The 25,093-nt window shown below is 44.0% G+C and overlaps 1 protein-coding gene across 3 annotated transcripts in view; it reads left to right on the top strand.

The window, feature by feature from the left end:
* Positions 1-25,093, top strand: part of FARS2 (phenylalanyl-tRNA synthetase 2, mitochondrial) — a 632,301-nt gene that overhangs the window by 553,356 nt on the left and 53,852 nt on the right. The window contains exon 9 of one of the 3 annotated variants that reach the window (XM_058733128.1): positions 20,239-20,487. The exons of the other annotated variants lie outside the window; for them this stretch is intronic. Coding sequence (XP_058589111.1) covers positions 20,239-20,275 — 37 coding nt within the window. The 3' untranslated portion in view covers positions 20,276-20,487. Of the gene's footprint in view, positions 1-20,238; positions 20,488-25,093 lie in introns of those variants that run through there. 3 annotated transcript variants of the gene reach the window in all.

Below are 25,093 nucleotides of genomic sequence, written 5' to 3'. Positions count from 1 at the left end.
TGAGAATCTGCCTCCTGCTCCAGCCCATGGTGGCAGGTAGTTGGGTGTGGCTCTGGGAGGGTGCTTTCACTGTGGCCCCAGCCAGTGCCAGTGACCACTTACTCCCCCAGGTCTGCCTAGGCACAGGGTGTTCTGTTTCAGAGGCATTCAAGGCATCACAAGTAATATCTTTAATCCTAGTTCCATTTGCTCCTCTCTGCAAACCATTCCCTTCAGGCAGCTGGACAGAACTCCGTCCCCACTTTCCTCCACACCTGCTTCTCTTCCTTCTTTTTCTTTGTCTCCTCCCTCCCTCCTCTCCTCTTCCTTCCCCCCCAATCCCCTTGCCTCCCCGCCCCCCCCAGCTCAGCCCTCCTAGAGAACGCAGCTCTGGCCTGGATTAACTCAGCTCTAGATGATGGGAATGCAGCCGCAGCCCTGGCCAGATGGAAGGACACTGGCCTGCTCACCTGCTCACCCCCTTTGATGAGGGAAACAGCACCTGGCAAATTGCCACTCCCTGGTGAGGGCAGCCACTAATTCCCCTGTCACTGCCCATTAATCACCTCATGTCCAGGCTGGGCACAGGCAGCAAAGCCTCTTAATAGCACGGGGAGAAACAGCTCATTGAGCTTCTCCATCCCTGTCTGGATGAGCCACCCCCCAGAACCCAGAGGAGGGGAAGCTAAGCAGTGTTGGCCTCCCTGCATCACGCCTCGGGGCTGGCTGGCTCAGATGCAGTTACGCTGTGCTATTCCAGTCAGGGCCCAGGCCCCAGGTTACCTGTGTTTGCTGGGCCAGCCCCCCCCCCACCCCCAGAAGGCTCTGAATGGTGTTTGCCAGTGACTCCACTTGGAACGGGCTAGTCTAATTCCTGGAGTTTAATGCTGTGGGGGGGCCTCAGGGCTTGAAAAATACTGTTTAATAGGGTCACTTAAAGCTCATTCTCAAGATAATGAAGATAACACAGACAGTTCACCAAGGTGGTTAGGAGCTTGGGCTTTGGAATCAGGCAGATGCAAGTTGAAATGTGGGATCCTTGAGCACAATGCCTCTTAGCCTCACAGACCCACAGCTGTAGGATGAGATGTGAAATTGTCATAAGGATTAAGTGACACATTGCATGGAAAAGCAGCTAGCATTGGAGCTGGTAAGCGGGCACAGAAAGAAAAAGAAGAAAAGAAAGAAAGAAAGAAAGAAAGAAAGAAAGAAAGAAAGAAAGAAGAAAGAAAGAGGAAAGAAGAAAGAAAGAAGAAAGAAAGAAAGAAAGAAAGAGAAAAAGAAAGAAAAAAGAAAGAAAGAAGAAAGAAAGAAAGAAAGAGAAAAAGAAAGAAAAAAGAAAGAAAGAAAGAAAGAAGAAAGAAAGAAGAAAGAAAGAAAGAAAAAGAAAGGAAATCTGGGTGTAGTTTCAGAGAGGACCACAATCCCAACTGAAGGGATTGTGAGGTCTGGGAAGTTTCTGGGGGAAAAAATATGGCACTTGGAGGTATCCAGGAAAATCTAGATCCAAAGAACCCTTAGTGATCATTTGTCCAGTAGCCCCATTTTAGAGATGAATTGCTGAGACCCAGAGAAGTAAAATGACTTGCTGTATTATATGGATGATCTCAACTATCAGATATCAGAATACCCAATCTAGACTGGCTTACACAATTATCTCAGAGAACAAGAAGCCTGCAGGAGGCAGCTGATTCAGTGCTCTGATGCTGTCACTGAGACCTCAAGCTCTTCTCATCTTTGTGCTCTACCAACTGCAGCATGTGGACCATGTCTTCCCCTCATGGTTGCAATATGGCTGCAAGCGCATCAACAAACATGTCTCCATACAACCTCCAAAAGCAAGAATGAAGATGGCAAAGCATCTTAGTTTCTCTTCACAAATTTATTTTTATCATAAAGTATTTCTTAGCCTTCCTTCAAACCTCATCAGCCAGGATTAGTTCACATGCCCACACTCCAGCATCTCAAGGCAAGTGGAAAGGAAGTATCTAGCATTTCCAGCCTCTGTTGTAGGAAAAAGGCTCTGCCAGAAAAAATAAGTGGAGTGGGGAATGTTATTTTATAGGAAGCCAACAGTGTCTCACAGACTGGCCCAATGTCATGCAGCTACTTGGCAGTCAGAAACTACAGGGACTAGTTAAGCTGAAACTTGGAGTCCAAACTGAACAGAGTGTGTAGAGGCTAGTCCAGGCAGGATGAGGCTGTGGAGAGCAGCCTGGGTGTGCTAGACACTGAAGCCACTCGACAACTCCACTTCCCACAGGGCTCACCCCTCATGACCTTTCTGCCGGTGTGTTTGGTTTTGTTTTTTTTTTTTTAATTTTTTTTTTAACCTTTATTTACTTTCTTGGCACAGACAACGGATGGGAGAGAGTCAGACAGAGCGGCAGGCACAGAGTCCGAAACAGGCTCCGATCAATGGGCACGGAGCCTGACGTGGGGCTCGAACTCGCAGGTCGCGAGACTTCGACCTGAGATGCAGTCAGACGCTTAACCAACTGAGCCACCCAGGCGCCCCTCTGCCGGGGTGTTTGTCAATGAGGGTGGCCAACATCCCTTTGTGGATTAATCAGTCAAGGACGTCAATATTCATGACATGAAAGATGGCCCTCCAGAGCTGACGCTTTATGAAGTGTGTTTACTCACAGCCCATGCCTTTTCTTCTAGCGCTTTTAAGCTCTTTACAAATGTTCATTTATTTATGTCCATAACTCATGGTGAGGTAGATGGCAAATATTCTTTCCAGTGATGAGAGCATTCAGTATGGAGACAAAGTGGAAGAACTTGTTCAAAACCACAGAGAACCAGTGTTCTGATTCACAGGGGCTTACCGTATTTGTTGTCAGGGACTGCATATCACCAGAAATCAAAATGCTAAACCCTTGGTCACTTTCTGAGGTTTAATGTCCAGATTGCAATTGTGGTTGATCCAAAGGCTTGGAGGTGGGAAGCAGCTGGGCCCAGGTGGGGGGCTTCATGTGGCTTTTGGTGGCAGGGCCCCGGGTTTTTTTAAAAATATATTTTATTGTCAAATTGGCTTCCATAAACACCCAATTCTCATCCCAACAAGTGCCCTCCTCAATGCCCATCACCCACTTTCCCCTCTTCCCCACCCCCAATCAACCCTCAGTTCTCAGTTTTTAAGAGTCTCTTATGGTTTGCTTCCCTCCCTTTCTGTTTGTAACTTTTTTCCCCCTTCCCTGCCCCCATGGACTTCTGTTAAGTTTCTCAAGATCCACATATGAGTGAAAACATATGGTATCTTTCTCTGACCGACTTATTTCACTTAGCATAATACCCTCCAGTTCCATCCACGTTGCTGCAAATGGCCAGAGTTCATTCTTTCTCATTGCCAAGTAGTATTTCATTGTATATATAAACCACATCTTCTTTATCCATTAATCTGTTGATGGACATTTAGACTCTCTCCATAATTTGGCTATTATTGAAAGTGCTGCTATAAACATTGGGGTACATGTGCCCCTATGCATCAGCACTCCTGTATCCCTTGGGTAGATTCCTAGCAGTGCAATTGCTGGGTCATAGGGTAGATATATTTTTAATTTTTTGAGGAACCTCCACACTGTTTTCCAGAGTGGCTGCACCAGTTTGCATTCCGACCAAAAGTGCAAGAGGGTTCCCGTTTCTCCACATCCTTGCCAGCATCTATAGTCTCCTGATTTGTTCATTTTAGCCACTCTGACTGGCATGAGGTGGTATCTGAGTGTGGTTTTGATTTGTATTTCCCTGATGAGGAGTGATGTTGAGCATCTTCTCATGTGTCTGCTGACCATCCGGATGTCATCTTTAGAGAAGTGTCTATTCATGTTTTCTGCCCATTTCATCACTGGATTATTTGCTTTTCAGGTGTGGAGTTTGATGAGTTTTTTATAGCTTTTGGGTACTAGCCCTTTGTTATGTCATTTGCAAATATCTTCTCCCATTCCATAGGTTGCCTTTTAGTTTTGTTGATTGTTTCCTTTGCAGTGCAGAAGCTTTTTATCTTGATGAGGTCCCAATAGTTTATTTCTGGTTTTAATTTCCTTGTCTTTGGAGGGCCGCGGTTTTAAGAAGGATGGTGAGAGATGCACTGGAGAGCTCTGGTGACATGACTGCAGGCTAAGAGCAAGAGAACACATCCATGACCTGGGAAGATGGCCAGGGAAGCAGGTGGGGCATGGCCACAAGGAGCCAGGCAGTGATTCCTGTGGGACACAGCAGAGGGGTGGAGAGGGTTGACATAGAAGGGAGATGGGAAAGAGAGATAAAGTCCCTGGGCTGAGAACAGTGGGGAGGATATTACAGGAGAGGGGTCTGGAGAGAGACGGTGGTGTCCTTTGCCTGCAGGTTTTCTCTGCTGGATCTATTGTCTATGACCACACTGAGATCCTGGGGGAAGCTAAGCTCCATGTCTGGCTTCTTTGGGAGGCCAGACCATGCCGTGGCACCTAGAAGAAATGAACTCTCTCACTCTTCATTGCCTCATTCCTTGTCAAGGTCAGAACCACGGTAGCACAGCAAGCCTCTCCTTACGGTAGAGAGTTGGAAACTGAAGTCTTCATAGATTCCGTCACTTCCATGAGGCCTGACTATTGGTGGTACAACGGAGGCCAAACCCAGAGCTACAGGCCTAGCCTCAGATGTCTTCCTACCAGGCCAATGCTTTCACCATTTTTTTTTTTTTTTTACTACCAAGAAACTCATTTGTGACTTTTTTCCCCCCGGGACCCCATGTTTTAAGAAATTTTTATCTACCAAACAACTGCATTTATCAAGTAATAATTTATTCATTTTCCCATTTTTAAATTAATCAAAAATATGCATAACTGCCAGCCAGAGTCTGCTGATCAGCAGGAGATAACCCTTATTACCACCCTACGTTGATTTAATTCCTTCCAAAAGCAAAGAAACTTGACATTTTAGATAGCCTGAATAGCCTCATTGTGGGAATGTGGAGTTTTCCATTAAGCTTTGTGAAATATTCAGAACAGCTCCTAGACTTCTGCCACTAAATCATGGAGACCCTGACCTCCAGGGACCCCCCCTAGTGGGAACCACTGCACCATATCATGCAGGAAGTAAGACACAAAGGGAATCTCATTGTCCCAGAGTCTTGCCACTACACTGTTACAGGGTTTGTGGCCTGGATCAAGCACCTACCAGCCAGGAGCCTGGACAGATGACTCAATCTCCCTGAGCCTCAGTTTTCCCATCAGTGAGATGGGAATGAGGCATTAGTCAGAGTTCTTAGTCACAAGCAGCAGAAAAAAAACCCATGTTCATATCAAGGAGGGGAAAAAAAAGGGTATTAAAAAGATGCTGAGGGGGAAGATGGCGGCGTAGGAGGACGCTGGGCTCACCGCGCGTCCTGCTAATCACTTAGATTCCACCTACACCTGCCTAAAGAACCCAGAAAACCGCCAGAGGATTAGCAGAACAGAGTCTCCGGAGCCAAGCGCAGACGAGAGGCCCACGGAAGAGGGTAGGAAGGGCGGCGAGGCGGTGCGCGCTCCACGGACTGGCGGGAGGGAGCCGGGGCGGAGGGGCGGCTCGCCGGCCAAGCAGAGCCCCCGAGTCGGGCTGGCAAAAGCGGAGGGGCCGGACGGACTGTGTTCTGACAGCAAGCGCGACTTAGCGTCTGGGAGGTCATAAGTTAACAGCTCTGCTCAGAAAGCGGGAAGGCTGGAGGACAAAGGGAGAGAGAGCTGCTGAGCCCCCGGACGGACGGCAGAGCTCAGCTTGGCGGGGAACAAAGGCGCTCGCCAGCGCCATCTCCCCCGCCCATCCCCCAGCCAAAATCCCAAAGAGAACCAGTTCCTGCCAGGGAACTTGCTCGCTCCGCGCAAACACCCAACTCTGTGCTTCTGCGGAGCCAAACCTCCGGCAGCGGATCTGACTCCCCCCCGCTGCCACAGGGCCCCTCCTGAAGTGGATCACCTAAGGAGAAGCGAGCTAAGCCTGCCCCTCCTGCCCCCGTGCACCTTGCCTACCCACCCCAGCTAATACGCCAGCTCCCCAGCACCACAAGCCTGGCAGTGTGCAAGTAGCCCAGACGGGCCACGCCACCCCACAGTGAATCCCGCCCCTAGGAGAGGGGAAGAGAAGGCACTCACCAGTCTGACTGTGGCCCCAGCGGTGGGCTGGGGGCAGACATCAGGTCGGACTGCGGCCCCGCCCACCAACTCCAGTTATACACCACAGCACGGGGGAAGTGCCCTGCAGGTCCTCACCGCTCCAGGGACTATCCAAAATGACCAAACGGAAGAATTCCCCTCAGAAGAATCTCCAGGAAATAACAACAGCTAATGAACTGATCAAAAAGGATTTAAATAATATAACAGAAAGTGAATTTAGAATAATAGTCATAAAATTAATCGCTGGGCTTGAAAACAGTATACAGGACAGCAGAGAATCTCTTGCTACAGAGATCAAGGGACTAAGGAACAGTCACGAGGAGCTGAAAAACGCTTTAAACGAAATGCAAAACAAAATGGAAACCACCACGGCTCGGATTGAAGAGGCAGAGGAGAGAATAGGTGAACTAGAAGATAAAGTTATGGAGAAAGAGGAAGCTGAAAGAAAGAGAGATAAAAAAATCCAGGAGTATGAGGGGAAAATTAGAGAACTAAGTGATACACTAAAAAGAAATAATATACGCATAATTGGTATCCCAGAGGAGGAAGAGAGAGGGAAAGGTGCTGAAGGGGTACTTGAAGAAATTATAGCTGAGAACTTCCCTGAACTGGGGAAGGAAAAAGGCATTGAAATCCAAGAGGCACAGAGAACTCCCTTCAGACGTAACTTGAATCGATCTTCTGCACGACATATCATAGTGAAACTGGCAAAATACAAGGATAAAGAGAAAATTCTGAAAGCAGCAAGGGATAAACGTGCCCTCACATATAAAGGGAGACCTATAAGACTCGTGACTGATCTCTCCTTTGAAACTTGGCAGGCCAGAAAGGCTTGGCACGATATCTTCAGTGTGCTAAACAGAAAAAATATGCAGCCGAGAATCCTTTATCCAGCAAGTCTGTCATTTAGAATAGAAGGAGAGATAAAGGTCTTCCCAAACAAACAAAAACTGAAGGAATTTGTCACCACGAAACCAGCCCTACAAGAGATCCTAAGGGGGATCCTGTGAGACAAAGTACCAGAGACATCACTACAAGCATAAAACATACAGACATCACAATGACTCTAAACCTGTATCTTTCTATAATAACACTGAATGTAAATGGACTAAATGCGCCAACCAAAAGACATAGGGTATCAGAATGGATAAAAAACCAAGACCCATCTATTTGCTGTCTACAAGAGACTCATTTTAGATCTGAGGACACCTTTAGATTGAGAGTGAGGGGATGGAGAACTATTTATCATGCTACTGGAAGCCAAAAGAAAGCTGGAGTAGCCATACTTATATCAGACAAACTAGACTTTAAATTAAAGGCTGTAACAAGAGATGAAGAAGGGCATTATATAATAATTACAGGGTCTATCCATCAGGAAGAGCTAACAATTATAAATGTCTATGCGCCAAATACCGGAGCCCCCAGATATATAAAACAGTTACTCATAAACATAAGCAACCTTATTGATAAGAATGTGGTCATTGCAGGGGACTTTAACACCCCACTTACAGAAATGGATAGATCATCTAGACACACGGTCAATAAAGAAACAAGGGCCCTGAATGATACATTGGATCAGATGGACTTGACAGATATATTTAGAACTCTGCATCCCAAAGCAACAGAATATACTTTCTTCTCGAGTGCACATGGAACATTCTCCAAGATAGATCATATACTGGGTCACAAAACAGCCCTTCATAAGTTTACAAGAATTGAAATTATACCATGCATACTCTCAGACCACAATGCTATGAAGCTTGAAATCAACCACAGGAAAAAGTCTGGAAAACCTCCAAAAGCATGGAGGTTAAAGAACACCCTACTAACGAATGAGTGGGTCAACCAGGCAATTAGAGAAGAAATTAAAAAATATATGGAAACAAACGAAAATGAAAATACAACAATCCAAACGCTTTGGGACGCAGCGAAGGCAGTCCTGAGAGGAAAATACATTGCAATCCAGGCCTATCTCAAGAAACAAGAAAAATCCCAAATACAAAATCTAACAGCACACCTAAAGGAAATAGAAGCAGAACAGCAAAGGCAGCCTAAACCCAGCAGAAGAAGAGAAATCATAAAGATCAGAGCAGAAATAAACAATATAGAATCTAAAAAAACGGTAGAGCAGATCAACGAAACCAAGAGTTGGTTTTTTGAAAAAATAAACAAAATTGACAAACCTCTAGCCAGGCTTCTCAAAAAGAAAAGGGAGATGACCCAAATAGATAAAATCATGAATGAAAATGGAATTATTACAACCAATCCCTCAGAGATACAAACAATTATCAGGGAATACTATGAAAAATTATATGCCAACAAATTGGACAACCTTGAAGAAATGGACAAATTCCTAAACACCCACACTCTTCCAAAACTCAATCAGAAGGAAATAGAAAGCTTGAACAGACCCATAACCAGTGAAGAAATTGAATCGGTTATCAAAAATCTCCCAACAAATAAGAGTCCAGGACCAGATGGCTTCCCAGGGGAGTTCTACCAGACGTTTAAAGCAGAGATAATACCTATCCTTCTCAAGCTATTCCAAGAAATAGAAAGGGAAGGAAAACTTCCAGACTCATTCTATGAAGCCAGTATTACTTTGATTCCTAAACCAGACAGAGACCCAGTAAAAAAAGAGAACTACAGGCCAATATCCCTGATGAATATGGATGCAAAAATTCTCAATAAGATACGAGCAAATCGAATTCAACAGCATATAAAAAGAATTATTCACCATGATCAAGTGGGATTCATTCCTGGGATGCAGGGCTGGTTCAACATTCGCAAATCGATCAACGTGATACATCACATTAACAAAAAAAAAGAGAAGAACCATATGATCCTGTCAATCGATGCAGAAAAGGCCTTTGACAAAATCCAGCACCCTTTCTTAATAAAAACCCTTGAGAAAGTCGGGATAGAAGGAACATACTTAAAGATCATAAAAGCCATTTATGAAAAGCCCACAGCTAACATCATCCTCAATGGGGAAAAACTGAGAGCTTTTTCCCTGAGATCAGGAACACGACAGGGATGCCCACTCTCACCGCTGCTGTTTAATATAGTGCTGGAAGTTCTAGCATCAGCAATCAGACAACGAAAGGAAATCAAAGGCATCAAAATTGGCAAAGATGAAGTCAAGCTTTCGCTTTTTGCAGATGACATGATATTATACATGGAAAATCCGATAGACTCCACCAAAAGTCTGCTAGAACTGATACATGAATTCAGCAAAGTTGCAGGATACAAAATCAATGTACAGAAATCAGTTGCATTCTTATACACTAACAATGAAGCAACAGAAAGACAAATAAAGAAACTGATCCCATTCACAATAGCACCAAGAAGCATAAAATACCTAGGAATAAATCTAACCAAAGATGTAAAAGATCTGTATGCTGAAAACTATAGAAAGCTTATGCAGGTAATTGAAGAAGATATAAAGAAATGGAAAGACATTCCCTGCTCATGGATTGGAAGAATAAATATTGTCAAAATGTCAATACTACCCAAAGCTATCTACACATTCAATGCAATCCCAATCAAAATTGCACCAGCATTCTTCTTGAAACTAGAACAAGCAATCCTAAAATTCATATGGAACCACAAAAGGCCCCGAATAGCCAAAGTAATTTTGAAGAAGAAGACCAAAGCAGGAGGCATCACAATCCCAGACTTTAGCCTCTACTACAAAGCTGTCATCATCAAGACAGCATGGTATTGGCATAAAAACAGACACATAGACCAATGGAATCGAATAGAAACCCCAGAACTAGACCCACAAACGTATGGCCAACTCATTTTTGACAAAGCAGGAAAGAACATCCAATGGAAAAAAGACAGTCTCTTTAACAAATGGTGCTGGGAGAACTGGACAGCAACATGCAGAAGGTTGAAACTAGACCACTTTCTCACACCATTCACAAAAATAAACTCAAAATGGATAAAGGACCTGAATGTGAGACAGGAAACCATCAAAACCTTAGAGGAGAAAGCAGGAAAAGACCTCTCTGACCTCAGCCGTAGCAATCTCTTACTCGGCACATCCCCAAAGGCAAGGGAATTAAAAGCAAAAGTGAATTACTGGGACCTTATGAAGATAAAAAGCTTCTGCACAGCAAAGGAAACAACCAACAAAACTAAAAGGCAACCAACGGAATGGGAAAAGATATTTGCAAATGTCACATCGGACAAAGGGCTAGTATCCAAAATCTATAAAGAGCTCATCAAACTCCACACCCGAAAAACAAATAACCCAGTGAAGAAATGGGCAGAAAACATGAATAGACACTTCTCTAAAGAAGACATCCGGATGGCCAACAGGCACATGAAAAGATGTTCAACGTCGCTCCTCATCAGGGAAATACAAATCAAAACCACACTCAGATACCACCTCACGCCAGTCAGAGTGGCCAAAATGAAGAAATCAGGAGACTATAGATGCTGGAGAGGATGTGGAGAGACGGGAGCCCTCTTGCACTGTTGGTGGGAATGCAAATTGGTGCAGCCGCTCTGGAAAGCAGTGTGGAGGTTCCTCAGAAAATTAAAAATAGACCTACCCTATGACCCAGCAATAGCACTGCTAGGAATTTATCCAAGGGATACAGGAGTACTGATGCATAGGGGCACTTGTACCCCAATGTTTATAGCAGCACTCTCAACAATAGCCAAATTATGGAAAGAGCCTAAATGTCCATCAACTGATGAATGGATAAAGAAATTGTGGTTTATATACACAATGGAATACTACATGGCAATGAGAAAAAATGAAATATGGCCTTTTGTAGCAACGTGGATGGAACTGGAGAGTGTGATGCTAAGTGAAATAAGCCATACAGAGAAAGACAGATACCATATGGTTTCACTCTTATGTGGATCCTGAGAAACGTAACAGAAACCCATGGGGGAGGGGAAGGGAAAAAAAAAAAAAAGAGGTTAGAGTGGGAGAGAGCCAAAGCATAAGAGACTGTTAAAAACTGAGAACAAACTGAGGGTTGATGGGGGGTGGGAGGGAGGGCAGGGTGGGTGATGGGTATTGAGGAGGGCACCTTTTGGGATGAGCACTGGGTGTTGTATGGAAACCAATTTGACAGTAAATTTCATATATTAAAAAATAAATAAAGAAAGAAAGAAAGAAAGAAAGAAAGAAAGAAAGAAAGAAAAAAAAATAAAAATAAAAAGATGCTGAGGGAAAAAGTGGGACTGCTCCCCTGTAAGTTAAAAACATATGACCCAGCAATTCCATTCCCAGGTATAAACCCCAAAGAACTGAACACAGGTGTTCAAACACTTCTACATGACTATTCACAACAGCTCTACTCACAACAGCCAAAAATTAGAAACAATCTAAATGTCTATCCGTGGATGAATGAATAAACAAACATACAACAGAATATTATTCAGCCATAAAAAGGAATGAAGTTCTGATAACATGCTACAACATGGGTGAACCCTGAAAGCATTGTGTTTATTGACAGAAGCCAGACATGAAAGATCACATAACAATTCCATTCATGTGAAGTATCCAATGGGCAGATCCATAGGGACAGAATTCAGATTAGCGGTTGCCAGGGGCTGGGGTGTGGACAGGTGAGGAGTGGAAAGAAATTGCTTAATGGGTATAGGGTTTCCATCAGAGGCGATAAAGAAATTCTAGAACTAGATGGTGGTGATGGTTGTATAACACCGAGAAAGAGCTTGATGCCACTACAATTGAAAATGGTTTTGGGGCGCCTGGGTGGCTTAGTCGGTTGAGCATCCGACTTCGGCTCAGGTCACGATCTCACGGTTCGTGAGTTTGAGCCCCTCGTCGGGCTCTGGGCTGATGGCTCAGAGCCTGGAGCCTGCTTCCGATTCTGTGTCTCCCTCTCTCTCTGCCCCTCCCCCGTTCATGCTCTGTCTCTCTCTGTCCCAAAAATAAATAAACGTTAAAAAAAAAAAAAACTAAAAAAAAAAAAAAAAGAAAATGGTTTTGGGTGATTGGGTGGCTCAGCTGGTTAAGCGTCTGACTCTTGATTTTGGTTCAGGTAATGACCTCACGTTTGTGAGATCCTCGCTGGGCATGGGGTCTGCTTAAGATTCTCTCTCCCTCTGCTCTTACTCTGCTTATGAACTCTCTTTCTTTTTCTCAAAAAAAAAATGGTTTTGATACTAAACTTTATATTGTGTGTATTTTACCACAATAAAAAAAGAGTACATACAGAGGTGTGGCAGGGGTGGGGGGAGGTGCTGGGTGAAAGGCAAAGAGTGTGGGAGCCACACCTCTAACCTCACTGTGAGGACGCCACCACCACACAGACATTGCCCTTTTGCCCAGGGTCTCTGTCTCCTGCAGCCACTCTGGCCTCGGGTCCCTGAGACTCCAGGCTGGTGCATCTGACTGGGGGACTGGGTCACAGGCCCCATGACACTGCAAGGAAGACTGAGGTAGACAGGTTCTGGCATCCTCACATTCTCTTGTGGGACGAGTCAGCCCACATAGACACAACAGGGGGAACTTCTCCCGGACATGGGAAAGCAGTGAAAGGTGGTTCAGAAGGACAAGTGCACAGAGCTCTTGTCTACTTCAGAGGCAACAGAGCTTATAGAGCCTGGCGTGTGGGGAATGCGCCAGAAATGCTGGCCCTCCTTTCTTCCCCTCTGTGAGATACGGGCTAAAGCAACCTTTCCCTTCCCTCTTCATCCTTCTCTGAATACTCTCTCACACCCCACCACCCACAAATTCATTATTCAGACACAATTGTTCTTCACCTTTCCTATCTAGAGGTTTCTACCCTTTGAACAATATGACAATAGCTGCTGGTCATTTATCTAGTGGACACTAATCCCTGCTGCTGGCTTTCTGTGATTAGCTTTGCAGTTGAACACAGGGGCCTGGCTACTTAAAAGCCAAACAACAGTGAGCTGGTGCCTGGAAGTGGGGCCGGCTGAGGGCAACCAGATGCTGGGAGACAAAACCCTTGCCTACTGTTTGGGCACAGTCCCAACCTTGCCGATTCCCCGCTCAAGTAGGGAAGAAACAACACATGTGATGGAAAGTCTTGCCTCAGATGTCTAATACAGACTTTTCAAGAGGGAAATGGAAGCAAAAGAGATGGATAGGATCAGAATTAGGTTTTTAAATGTTTTTCTATTGATATAATTTTAAACTTCCATAAAAGTTGCAAAAATAGTACAAGGAACTCCTGTATACCTTTCCTCAGAAATACTACTTGTTCCCATGGATCCCATTGGCTTTATCCTCCTCTCTCCCCCATACGGTTCCGTCTTGCTATAAATATCCAGCAGATATTTCTCAAGAACAGGGACCATCTTTTGTATAACCACAGCCTAATTGTACAAATCTGGAAATTCCACATGGATAAATATTATTGCCTAATCTGTCCATATTCAAAATTCATCAATTGTGCCAATAAGGTCCATTGAAGCTATTTGGGGATTTTCAAAATGTTGGTTTCTAGATTAATTCCACTGTAGTTGGAAGAACATGCTCCCCAAGAGCTCAACTTTTGACATCTCCTAAGTCTTCTTTTTTAAAAACTTAAAATTTTTTTTTCAACGTTTTTTAATTTATTTTTGGGACAGAGAGAGACAGAGCATGAATGGGGGAGGGGCAGAGAGAGAGGGAGACACAGAATCGGAAACAAGCCCCAGGCTCCGAGCCATCAGCCCAGAGCCCGACGCGGGGCTCGAACCCACGGACCGCGAGATTGTGACCTGGCTGAAGTCGGACGCTTAACCGACTGCGCCACCCAGGCGCCCCCTAAAAACTTTAATTACAGTATAGTTAACATACAATGTATACTGAGTTTAGGTGTATAATATATTGATTCAACAATTCTGTACATCACTCAGTGCTCATCATGGGAAATGTATTCTTTTTTTTTTTTTTTTCCTTCTCCCCCACCCCGGGAAATGTACTCTTAATCCCTTAACCTATTTCATCCAGTTTGTTTTCTACAGTTAAGAGTCTATTTTTTTGGTTTGTCTCTTTTTTTCTTTGTTAGTTTGTTTTATTTCTTAAATTCCACCTTTATGTGAAATCATACAGTATTTGTCTTTCTCTAATTGACAGCATTATACCCTCTATCCATGTCATTGCAAATGGCAAGATTTCATTCTTTTTATGGCTGAGTAATATTCCATTGTGTATATATTTCTGTGTGTGTGTGTGTATCATATACCACACTTCTTCATCCATTCATCTATTGATAGACACTTGGGCTGTTTCCATAATTTGGCTGTGGTAAAAATAATGCTGCAATAAACATGGGGGTGCATATAATTTTCAGATTAGTATTTTCACAGTTTTTGGGGAGGTACCCAGTAGTGGAATTACCGGATGATACAGTAGTTCTATTTTTAATTTTTTGAGGAACCTCCATACTGTTTTCCACATTGGCTGCACCATCCTGTCTTCTCCTTTATGCCCGCCCTTCCCCACCCCCGCCCTATACTCCACGCCTCCTCCTCCCAGGTTCTCTGGATTCTTTTCCATGCAAGCTCAGTTCAGGGGACAGCCATGGACCTGGGGGCAGTTTATATGCAGATGTCAAGGTTCTCCTCACTGGCTTCCTCCTATCTGGCATTTCTCTCTTTGTTTTTTAGCAGCTCAGGCAGCCCTTCTCCCTGCTCTGAGGGAGTAGGCAATAAGACTGGGTTTTCTGCCTCAGCTCCAGCTATTCTGCCTGCCAACCAGGGAGTGTCCTGCTGAGAGCCAGACAAATGCCCATTCTACCCAGAGGCAGTGCCCTTCCAGTTTCTGCCTGTTTCTATCCACTCTCCAGCATGTTCACATAGTTGGGTTTTTTTTAAATCTTTCCAGAGTTTATACATAAGTACACACACACACACACACGCACTGTTAGTAATACATCTTGTTTATGCCATTCCATATGTATACTATCACTCTGAATGGGACAAACTTGACCCCAACATGATGACTTCCAATGTCAGTGGGGTTTCATCTGATTTACTTATTTACTTACCTGATGAAAAGATTTTAATCTTTCCTTAACATTAGATGAAGAGCTCATTTTGGGACTTAATGTAAATAACGAAAGAATTCAGTGAGGCAAAAGTAAACACATATGAAATAAACTGGATGCCGTATGCTTAAACCTACAAAGACATGGGCCAGTAATTCACTTACATCTAAGTGTGCAAAGGAGGAGACACTGCTGAAACATTTCAGCTTGTATTTCATAAAAACAGTTTTGAAATATTTGACATAGTTAGGTAATCTTCTAGAAGACAGTCCACCTAGTTTGGATGGTATATTAGTTTTCACAGGTGGCTAAGACAGAGTACCATAGACTGGGTGGCTAAAATAAGAGTTCTGGAGGCTGGTTGGTTCCTTCTGAGGCCTCTCTCCCTGGCTTGTACATGGTCGTCTTCTCCCTGTGTCTTCACACAATCTTCCCTCAGTGTGGGTATGTGTCAGCATTCTGATCCCCTCTTCTTATGAAGACACCAGTCAGATTGGATTAGGGCCCATCCCAATGACCTCATTTTACCTTCATTACCTCTTTAGAGACCCTATCTCCACATACGGTCAGCTGAGGTACTAAAGGTTAGGATTCATATTAATTTTGGGGGGGATACAATTCAGTCCCTGACAGATAGAAAGTCTCCTGAGCCTCCTACCTTTGGTGTATTGACTCATATTTTACTTCAGAAAGAGTGAGGAGTGGACTTGATCTTAAGAAGAGTGGGATCCAGGCCCTAGAGAGCCAGATACACTCTGGCAATAAACCCATTCAGAGGCCCAGGAGACCCTAGAGTGGGCCCCTCAATCCTTGTGTCGGTGATACTTGTGCCCCAAGGAGGAGAGAGATGGGACCAGCACTTGACAGAAGTGGAGGTTGGACTGGAGATCGCCTCAGTACGTACCTCCCTGGACTGACTCGTTCTTAATCTGACTGACATCTACTTTACTCTTTTCTTTTCTAATTAAAAAATATTAGCAATTATGGACTTGGTAACTAATCGAATGGCACAAAAAAACCTTACAGTGGAAACACCCCATATTCCATTATTTTAATCACTCACTGACAAATATTTATAACTTGGTTGCCCTCCCTGTCTTCATCACACTTGCCTGGCAAAACCCCTCGCCTGCTAGTCGGCATCTCTCCACCTACTCTGTACACACGCCCAAACAACTTTCTGTTCCTGGAAGAAAAGGCCAACCAGTACAGACAAGCATCACTCGAAATTCATGACCATAGACCTCATGCACCCCTCAGCACTGCCAGATTCTACTACACATTGTCAGTCAGCATTCTTCCCTATCCTACATAGTCATTTCACACCTTGTCTCTCCTGAAGCCTCCAACACCCCCTTTCCCCTACCTGCACTCAGGACCTAACCTCAATTCCCAATTAACTTGGAACATGGAAACAACAAGAAGAGAGTATCTTCAAGCTCCCAGTGCCTTGTCTGCCCCCCATGCATGTCAGCACCCATACCCCTGCTAGTTGTGTAGACCAGTTGTGCACACGACTACCCAAGGACTTCGCCTATTCAAAGACCTCACCCAGCCCTTGTCCCCTCTGTCCTGTTATCTGTTGAATAAGCCTGATGTAAGCACATTTGAAACTGTTTAACCTGAAAAGAGCAAGGCCATGCTTTGAATCCATGAGAATTTCTTGAGGATATCTCTCCCCACTTCTGGTGGGGTATGCTAGGGAATCCCAGAGATGAGCAGGGGATCCCAGAGACCAGACATCCATAAAACAACCACTTTCAGCGAAATCTATTGCCTACCTGCAAAGCCTTTTAGTTACAAGCTGGAAAAAAGATAATTTTTTATGCTTAATTTTATTCCTACTGACCTTTCTCAATGGAAACAAAATATAGAAATTCTTTGCAGTTGGACTGAAGATATATAAAATTCCTCAAATATCACTTTGGATGCATTTCTTTTTTTTAAGAATCATTTTTTAAGTTTATTTATTTAAGAGAGAGAAGTAGGGATAGGGGCAGAGAGAGAGGGAGGAGAGAATCCTAAGCAGGATCCACACTGTCAGCACCGAGCCCGATGTAGGCCTCAAACTCACGAACTATGAGGTCCTGATCTGAGCTGAAACCAAGAGTCAGATGCTCAACTGACTGATCCATCCAGGTGCTCCACTTTGGATGCATTTCAAGTTCTCAAAACTCATGGTTTACAGTGGACTATGGAACAAGATCACCTGCCCACAGCCCACACAATGTCAATGTCATGTGACCCCCCCTTCCCATTTTGTGACACAGAATATAAGGACATTCAGTCCTACTTTCAGGCTAACATAAAAGATATGTGTTTCTCTGCTACAAACCAGCCTGCATTTGGCTGTGGCAAGGTGGACACACAGGAGCTCTTTGGAGCAGACGAGACCCTGGGACCCATCAGGAAGACTAGGCTTTTGGTTTGTACATGAGTGTCATGTGGAATAGGTGACTAAAGGGGTTCTCTGAAAGTCAATTTCAACCCAAGGTTAAATTAGGTCATTTAACAAATTGTGGTTGAGAGTGAACACAAGCCAGGCATGGTCATAGGTATGTAAAGATGACAGCAAACAAGAATGACATGGCTCTACCCTCACGGCACTTACATTCTAGTGGGAAGGAAACACAAAGACAGATAAGCAGACACATAAATATATAACAATCAGATGAGGCCAAGAAGGGGGGCTTGGGCTAATCTCATAAGGCTTTGCAGTCAGGTGAGGAGCCTGGTTTAAAATCTCAGAGAAATGAAAAGCTCTTCGAAGGTCTGAGCAGGAGAGAGCCATGATCTCATTTATCCTATAAGAAGTTTGCTTTTGCTGCCTTGTATAGAATGGATTTCAGGGTGCCAAACTAGAATTGGGAGACCAGCTAGAGGTTTCAGGTGTATAGGCTGGAGATCATAGTACCTGGGACTAGGGTAGGGAGAGAGGGAGAGAGAGAGGGAGAGAGAAGGGATTCAAGATGGATTGCTTAGATGCAAAGAACAGGGGGAGGGGTGGCATCAGGGATGGCCCCTGGGTTTCATGGCTCAAGCAGCTGGGTGGCTGGTAGAGAAAACCAGAAGTATACATGTTTGGGGAGTATTGGAGGTGTCCAAGAGAAACTGTACCGGACAGACTTAAACAAGCAGGGGAACTTTATTCAAGACTATTGCAATGGTGGAGAGGGGTTAAATTCAACTCCAATACAATAGGGTAACTGGTGATTTACATCTGATAAGCAGGGCAAGGGGGTCAGTTTGTGGAAAATTATTAAGAGGAACTTGATTAGGTGTCAAGGGTAGGAGGATTCTTGCTGAATGAGTTGGAAAACTTCTTGCCATTCTGGGCTCACAAACCAAGGGCAACCAGCCAAGGCCAAGGAAGTTGAGAAGAAAGTTCAGAGGAGCCTAACTACAATTTGGTAAAGGAGGGGATCCTTGTCAGTGGGAAGGACTAAGTTTTCTGTTTGACCTGTGTCAAGTTTAAGATGTCCAAGAAGAGATGCCAGGTGTGTAGCCCAGTAGGTAAATCTAGAGGTCAGAGCAGAGGTCTAGGCTGGTTATGGAAATTCCATCACTATAAAGCCACAACCCTCACTGAGCTCTCAGATCTGTGATGTAGAGTCTGATAGGCCAATCCCAGCTGGCACTTCTAAACCCTGCATGGGATAGTTAAGCACTGAACAGGTCTTAATGGTCCCCACTCCAGAGGGAACAGGACCCAGTTATTCTCCTCCCTTGCACTCAGGGTCCTTATCACTTGAAGACAGGGGAAGGCTTAATGAGGACTTGCCCCTCATAAAGAAAAAAAGAAAGAAAATATTCATGCTCCCTAGTGTTGACTGAAAATATTTCTATTGTAATAACACTTAAATATGTATAACATAAAACTAAATAGAAATGCTTTATGCTTATAGCATAAATATGCTTATAGCATATTATATAGTGATCAAAGCAGAGTAAACTGAAGAAGTGAAAACAGGGTCTTCTCTCTCTCCACCTACAATTGACCCCAGTTTGAGGAACACTAGGGAAATGAATTCTAACATCCCTTCTGTCTTAACATGCAATGGTTTTTGGAGCCTGCAGTTGAGGAAACAGGGGCCATCACTGATGTGACAATAGAGGTCCAAAGGTAGCATGAGAGACAGCGTTAAATAAAATGAATAGATAAGAAAAATAAGCATTTTGCCTAAAAAAAAAAACAAAAACAAAACAGGAATAAGGAGAATAACAGATTTATTGCTCAGGTGAAAAGAGATCTTCTTGCAAATTTGAAAAAGTTCAGCTTTTAATCTTTCTTAACTTACTTGGCCCCATACCTAACAGGTTTAGTTTAAAAAAAAAAAACAACTGGTGACAGGCCTTTTAAAATAACTATGATATTGGTCTATATTTGGAGAAGTTAAGAATGCTATTCATTTTATTAATTACAAAAGCGAGGGGAAATCATGCCTGAAGTCACCCATCTAAAACAACAAATACTTTTGTACATTCTTTTCTAGTCCTTTGTCCTGTGCATATATATATATATATATATAACCAACTAATGTATAATGTTGTAGTCTTTTCAAGTTTAGGATTGTGAGATGTATTTTATTCTGTTGCCACATAGTTATAATTTGTTGACTGCATAATTGCATATTTCTCATATATATACTACAAGGCATATAATCCCCCTCCTATTCTGTATATGTAAGTTGCTATCTGTCACTCTTATAAAAAAATGCTGCAGTGAACATCTTCAGGCATACAGCCTTTTCCATCTTGTGGATTAGTTCATTTCACTAGATTCTGGGTCAAAGGGTACTATTTTACATCAAAAAAATATTTCTGATGATCTAAACAGAGACTTGAGAATAACATAGGGAAAAAAAAGGCAGATTTGCCACCGACACTAATGAGCGAAGTTGAAATCCTGAGGGAGAAGCAGGGGCTGTGTCGCCAGGCAGAGATGGTCCTCTGAACATGGGGGTGTTTGGTGCTCATCTTTCTAAACCTTGCTTGATGCCTCCAGGCAAAGAGGGCAAGAGCTGAGCAGCAAGATCAATTCAGACGTGCTCTGTTCCGATCTGCCAGGGGCAGGAGCTACAGACTGCACAGGCGCTAGTTACCAAGGCGACCTCCACATGTCCCCTCTTTTCCAGGTTAACAGTTCTGAATCTGTGCTGGATGGTTGGATAGAATTAGTTCAAAAAAAGAGAGAAAAAAGAAAGTGGCTTTAAAAGACAGTCTGTTAACCCGAAGAACCAGCGCCAAGCACAACACAGAGAACCTTCTGGTCCGTTCCTTTTTCTGTATGACTTTATGGTTTGATCTTTCCTCTGAGGTGAATTTATTTCCATTTTTCTTTAATAAAATAGAACCACCAGCGTGTTCCATTGCATCTAATTACATTCAGCCTGTGGAGTTTCAAATGTCCCTGCCACACGAACTCACAGGGGTCCCAACAGGAAACACCCTGGAGGCATAATAGTATGATTATCATGGTCATGGAGAAACTGAAGGGTCTCAAACACACATGCCCGATCCCCCGCAAGACCCCACTGCTTCCCGACTCATTACTTGTGGGGATTCTCAGGGCCTGAGAATATGTTGCTCCCGGCTGTTCACGGAAAGCTCTAGAGCCTCTACCACCCTGCTCCTCACTGGATTTTCCACGTCCCCACTGACTTTTCACAGCCTGGAAAACTTCACAGAGCCTGAGAGCTGGATCTCTAGGTGGGCCACTACTAGTCCTTGGGTGTGAGTTTGCAGGATGGGAATTCGGGGCTCTGCTGCTTTCCCCCAGGTGACTTGTCTGCATCTTGCAGCCACAAACCAGCTACAGCCTTAGTTATGGCTCTGGACTAATGACACACAGAATGACAGGATTCACCACTTAACAAGGTGTAGCAAGTGTGACTCGTGGCCCACAGCCTGAGTGTGCAAAAATATATATCACGTCACATTTTCTATGATGCATTCCTAATTCTGAATCTCCACTCAGGCAGCTGAAAAGTGTAACTGGGCTTGTTCCCAGGGCCTCTCCCCTCCCCGGCTTCAGGGTTGAGCAAAATGCTGACTGGCCCAGGGGTGTCTGTCTGGCACCCGGGGGCCTGCACGCCCAGGCTGCTGTGGACAGGACCATGGACAGCATCTGGCTGCTGCTGGTCCTGTGCCATGCCAGGGGCAAGGAAACCCCGTGCGTCTCCCTATGGGCCTTTCGGGCTGGACACCCACTGTGGCTCTTCCCTTTCTGGGGTTTATTCTCCTCTCTGAGATGCACGCCTGGCTTTGTCAATGGCAGATGTGCCAAGGGCATTTCTTTTAATCCTGCGTGGTTCTTTCTTCCTTTGCATTTCTTCAGGGTGCTCTGAATTCCCTTTACCCAAGTAATTAGGGTTTCCTACAAAATAATAAAAATCAGAAGGGAGTTCCTCTGGTGGTGGACACTACTGCACGTTCCCCCTACAGCATGAAGCACAATCGTTGCCAATTTGTTTAAAGGGGGGAGAGTAAAAGAGGCAGACTCTGGAAGCCCACTCCCCTCCCCCTCCCCCAGTTTCTCAAAATAGACTCCACCTACATTAGCTCCCTTGCAAGTCCCTATGTCCTCAGAAAGAAGACGTACTTATTGAAGTGTTCTGTCATCTCTCAGTGAGATGGGATGTGTCTCTTTTACAGGTTGAGTCCCCCAGCATTAACAACCTCTACCTGCCAAGCAGCACCTGGCCATGTAGGTGACACTTTCTCCAGCTGCCCTGGAGGTAGCAAGGTGAGCATAGTAGACACCAGGTGGGATTTTGACTCTTGCAGCAGATGGCCTAGAGACTCAGTGAAGGGACAGGAGGAGAGGCAGGTACCCTGGCAATGGACCCAGCTGGGAGGAGAGGGACCTCGATGTGGCAGCTGTCATTTTACTCTGTTCCCAAACTAGAGAATGAACATCAGCCAGGGGCCTGGAGCGGGGTGGAGCATGTCTCTGAGGAGGAGGCGTGCACCGTGGGAGGTGTGGTTAGAACAGTCCCGAAGGAGTTGGTTATACTGCGCCCCCCTCCCCAAATTATACAAGGCTCTTGGAGGATTATCCTGACCCTGGGAACGGCCACCTGGCACCTGCAACCGCAGGCATCTGTGTTAAAGTTTCAAACCAAATCCAGTGATCTATAAAAATAAAAATACATTGTAACCAAGTTGCATTTCACCTAAGAATCCAAAGATGGTTTCACATTAAAAAATTTTCTTGGATAATGCACCACACTGAAATAGAAGAGAAGGCTTATTCTAGAATGTTCATAGCAGCATTCTTTGAATTCCAAAACAACCAAACCAAACCAAAAAAACAAAAACAAAAAACAAAAAACAAAACCCAAAACGAGTCATTTACAATGCTCATCAGCAGAACAATGGATATATCAGTTGTGATATAATTATATAAGGAAGTACTAGGCAGTAGTGAAAATGCATGAGCTGGTGTTCTATATATTAACATGCCTGAATATAAAAAAATGTAATGAGTTCAGAAAAGCAAGTGCATAAGAATACAGGTATGGAGATTCATTTACAATAAAGATGACATGAAAAAAACAATACCATGTGGCATGTAGAGATGCATGCATATGTAGTAACAGTGTAAAGAAAAGTGTGGTGATGGGGCGTCTGGGTGGCTCAGTTGGTTGAGTGTCTGACTTCGGCTCAGGTCACGATCTCACGGTTTGTGAGTTCAAGCCCTGCATCAGGCTCTGTGCTGACAGCTCAGAGCCTGGAACCTGCTTCAGATTCTGTGTTTCCCTCTCTCTCTGCTCCTCCCCTGCTCACATGCTGTCTCTCTCTCTCAAAAATAAAGATTAAAAAAAATGAAAAAAAAAAGAAAAGTGTGGTGATTATAAGGTCTGACTTCATGGTAGTATTTTCCTGTTAAATATTTCACAATATTTTCAGAGTGCCTTGATGGCTGAATAGATTTCGGCCGAGGGCTTGATCTCATGGTTCATGGGATGGAGCTCTGCACTGGGCTCTGTGCTGGCAGTGCAGAGCCTGCTTGAGATTCTCACTCTCTCCCTTTCTCTCTGCCCCTCCCCTGCTTGAGTTCTTTCCCTCTCTCTCTCTCTCAAAATAAATAAATAAACATTAAAAAATTTCACAATATTTTCACATAAATTTTGAATTAACCATGCAATGAAAAGCAAAAAGGAAGCATTAAGGGGAGCTACTATCTGAATTAACTTTTGATCTTAGAAGAATCAGTAGGAGTCTTGGTAGAAAAGAGAATGCCATCAGAGAATTCATAGGGCTGAACATATACATTAGACTTCAGGGGGAAAGAAAAGCATATAAAAATATGTAAGAATTATATATAAGGATATATAAAAATATGTTAAAAAGAAGGAATACATGAAGAATTACATTGAAAAGATCAAATTTAAACTCTGAATAGTCAAATCCAAGGGGAGTAAAACCCATCCAGCCAGCCCACACACAGTCCCTCCCAAGGCCACAGAAGACATCCCTGTTGACCCTAAGGGGATCTGGGCTGAGCTCAGATTTTACAAGTCTCTTTCCAGAAGATGGAGGAAGGGTCATTGTCAAAAGAGGTTGGAAAAAAAAAAAAAAAGCAGAACCTATAGGGATATAGGGAAAGAAGCCCAGAGGAAGCTGACAATTGGGAAAAGCTGGAGCCCCAGAAGTCCCTGCAGAGTAGAGAGACACAGTGAAGCCCCAGATGCCTGCTTACAGATGCTGAGGGGTCTGCTTACTTCTGGTGGGGCCTGGGGAGAAACTCTAGTAGGACAGGGAGCAGAGACTTTTGGGCGCCTGCCAGAGAGAATATAGGACCAGGGAGCAGCTTTCAGGGGATTCAGACATCAGGCCAGGTGACTGAGTCAGAGGAACATATCACAGACCACTGTCATCTTCATAACTGGGGACCAAGAGGCAGGCAAGCTGGTGGCTGGTAAGTGTCATTGCATTTCAGAAAAGGGAGGGAAAAGGATTTCAGAACCTTAGAGCAATTTCCTGCAGAACCTATCCTCCCTCCTACCTTTTCTTTTTCTTCTTCTTTTTTAAAAATAGGGTTTATTTTTTAAGAACAGTTTTAGGTTCACAGCAAAGTCGAAAGGAAAGTACAGAGATTTCCTGTATACCCCCTCCCCCCACATACATGCAGCCTTCCCTACCATCAACACCCCGACCAGAGTGGGACATTTGTTACAATCGATGAATCTACACTGACACGTGAAAAACACCCGAAGTCCATAGTTTCCCTTAGATAAAGGTTTATTCTTGGAATTGTACCTTCTGTGGGTTTCCACAAATTGCCATCATTGCAGTGTCCTACAGAGTATTTCCACTGCCCTAAAACTCCCTTGTGTTCCACCTGTTCATCCTCCTCTCCTCGAAACCCATGGCAACCACCCACCTTTTTACTCTCTCCATTGTTTTGCCTCTTCCAGGATCTCACAGAGTTGGAATCATCCAGTGTGTAGTCTTTCCAGATTGGCTTCTTTCACTTAGTGATATGCATTTGTTTTCCTTTGTGTCTTTTTGTGGCTTGATAGCTCATTTCTTTTTAGCACTGAATAATATCCCATTGTCTGCATATACCAGAATTCATTTATCCATTCAGTTACTGAAGGACATCTTGACTGCTTCCAAGTTTTGTCACTTACAAATAAAGCTGCTATAAACATCTATGTGCAGATTTTGGTATGGACATCAGTTTTACACTCTCCTGGGTATATTAAGGATTCCTGTGCTCTCTTTTCCCTCCTTCCTCCCCTCCCCCCCTTTTATTAGTGCTTCCTGGATCTAGAAAACCATGGGGACTGACTGTGCCCCTCTGTGCTTTCCTCTCATTGCCTTGCATTGTTAGTTGGATTCCATACAACACATCTTGACTCCCTCACTGCAGATCAGGTGTTACTTCTCCTCATATCCCAGTGTCTAGAATAGTACTAGTCATGAAATACTGTTTCAGAATACTTGTTAAATGAATGAACGAATAAATGAATGAATAAACAA

This window comes from Neofelis nebulosa, chromosome 6, assembly GCF_028018385.1.
Source record: "Neofelis nebulosa isolate mNeoNeb1 chromosome 6, mNeoNeb1.pri, whole genome shotgun sequence".
Lineage (NCBI taxonomy): Eukaryota > Metazoa > Chordata > Mammalia > Carnivora > Felidae > Neofelis > Neofelis nebulosa.
This window is presented reverse-complemented; position numbering and strand designations above follow the sequence as displayed.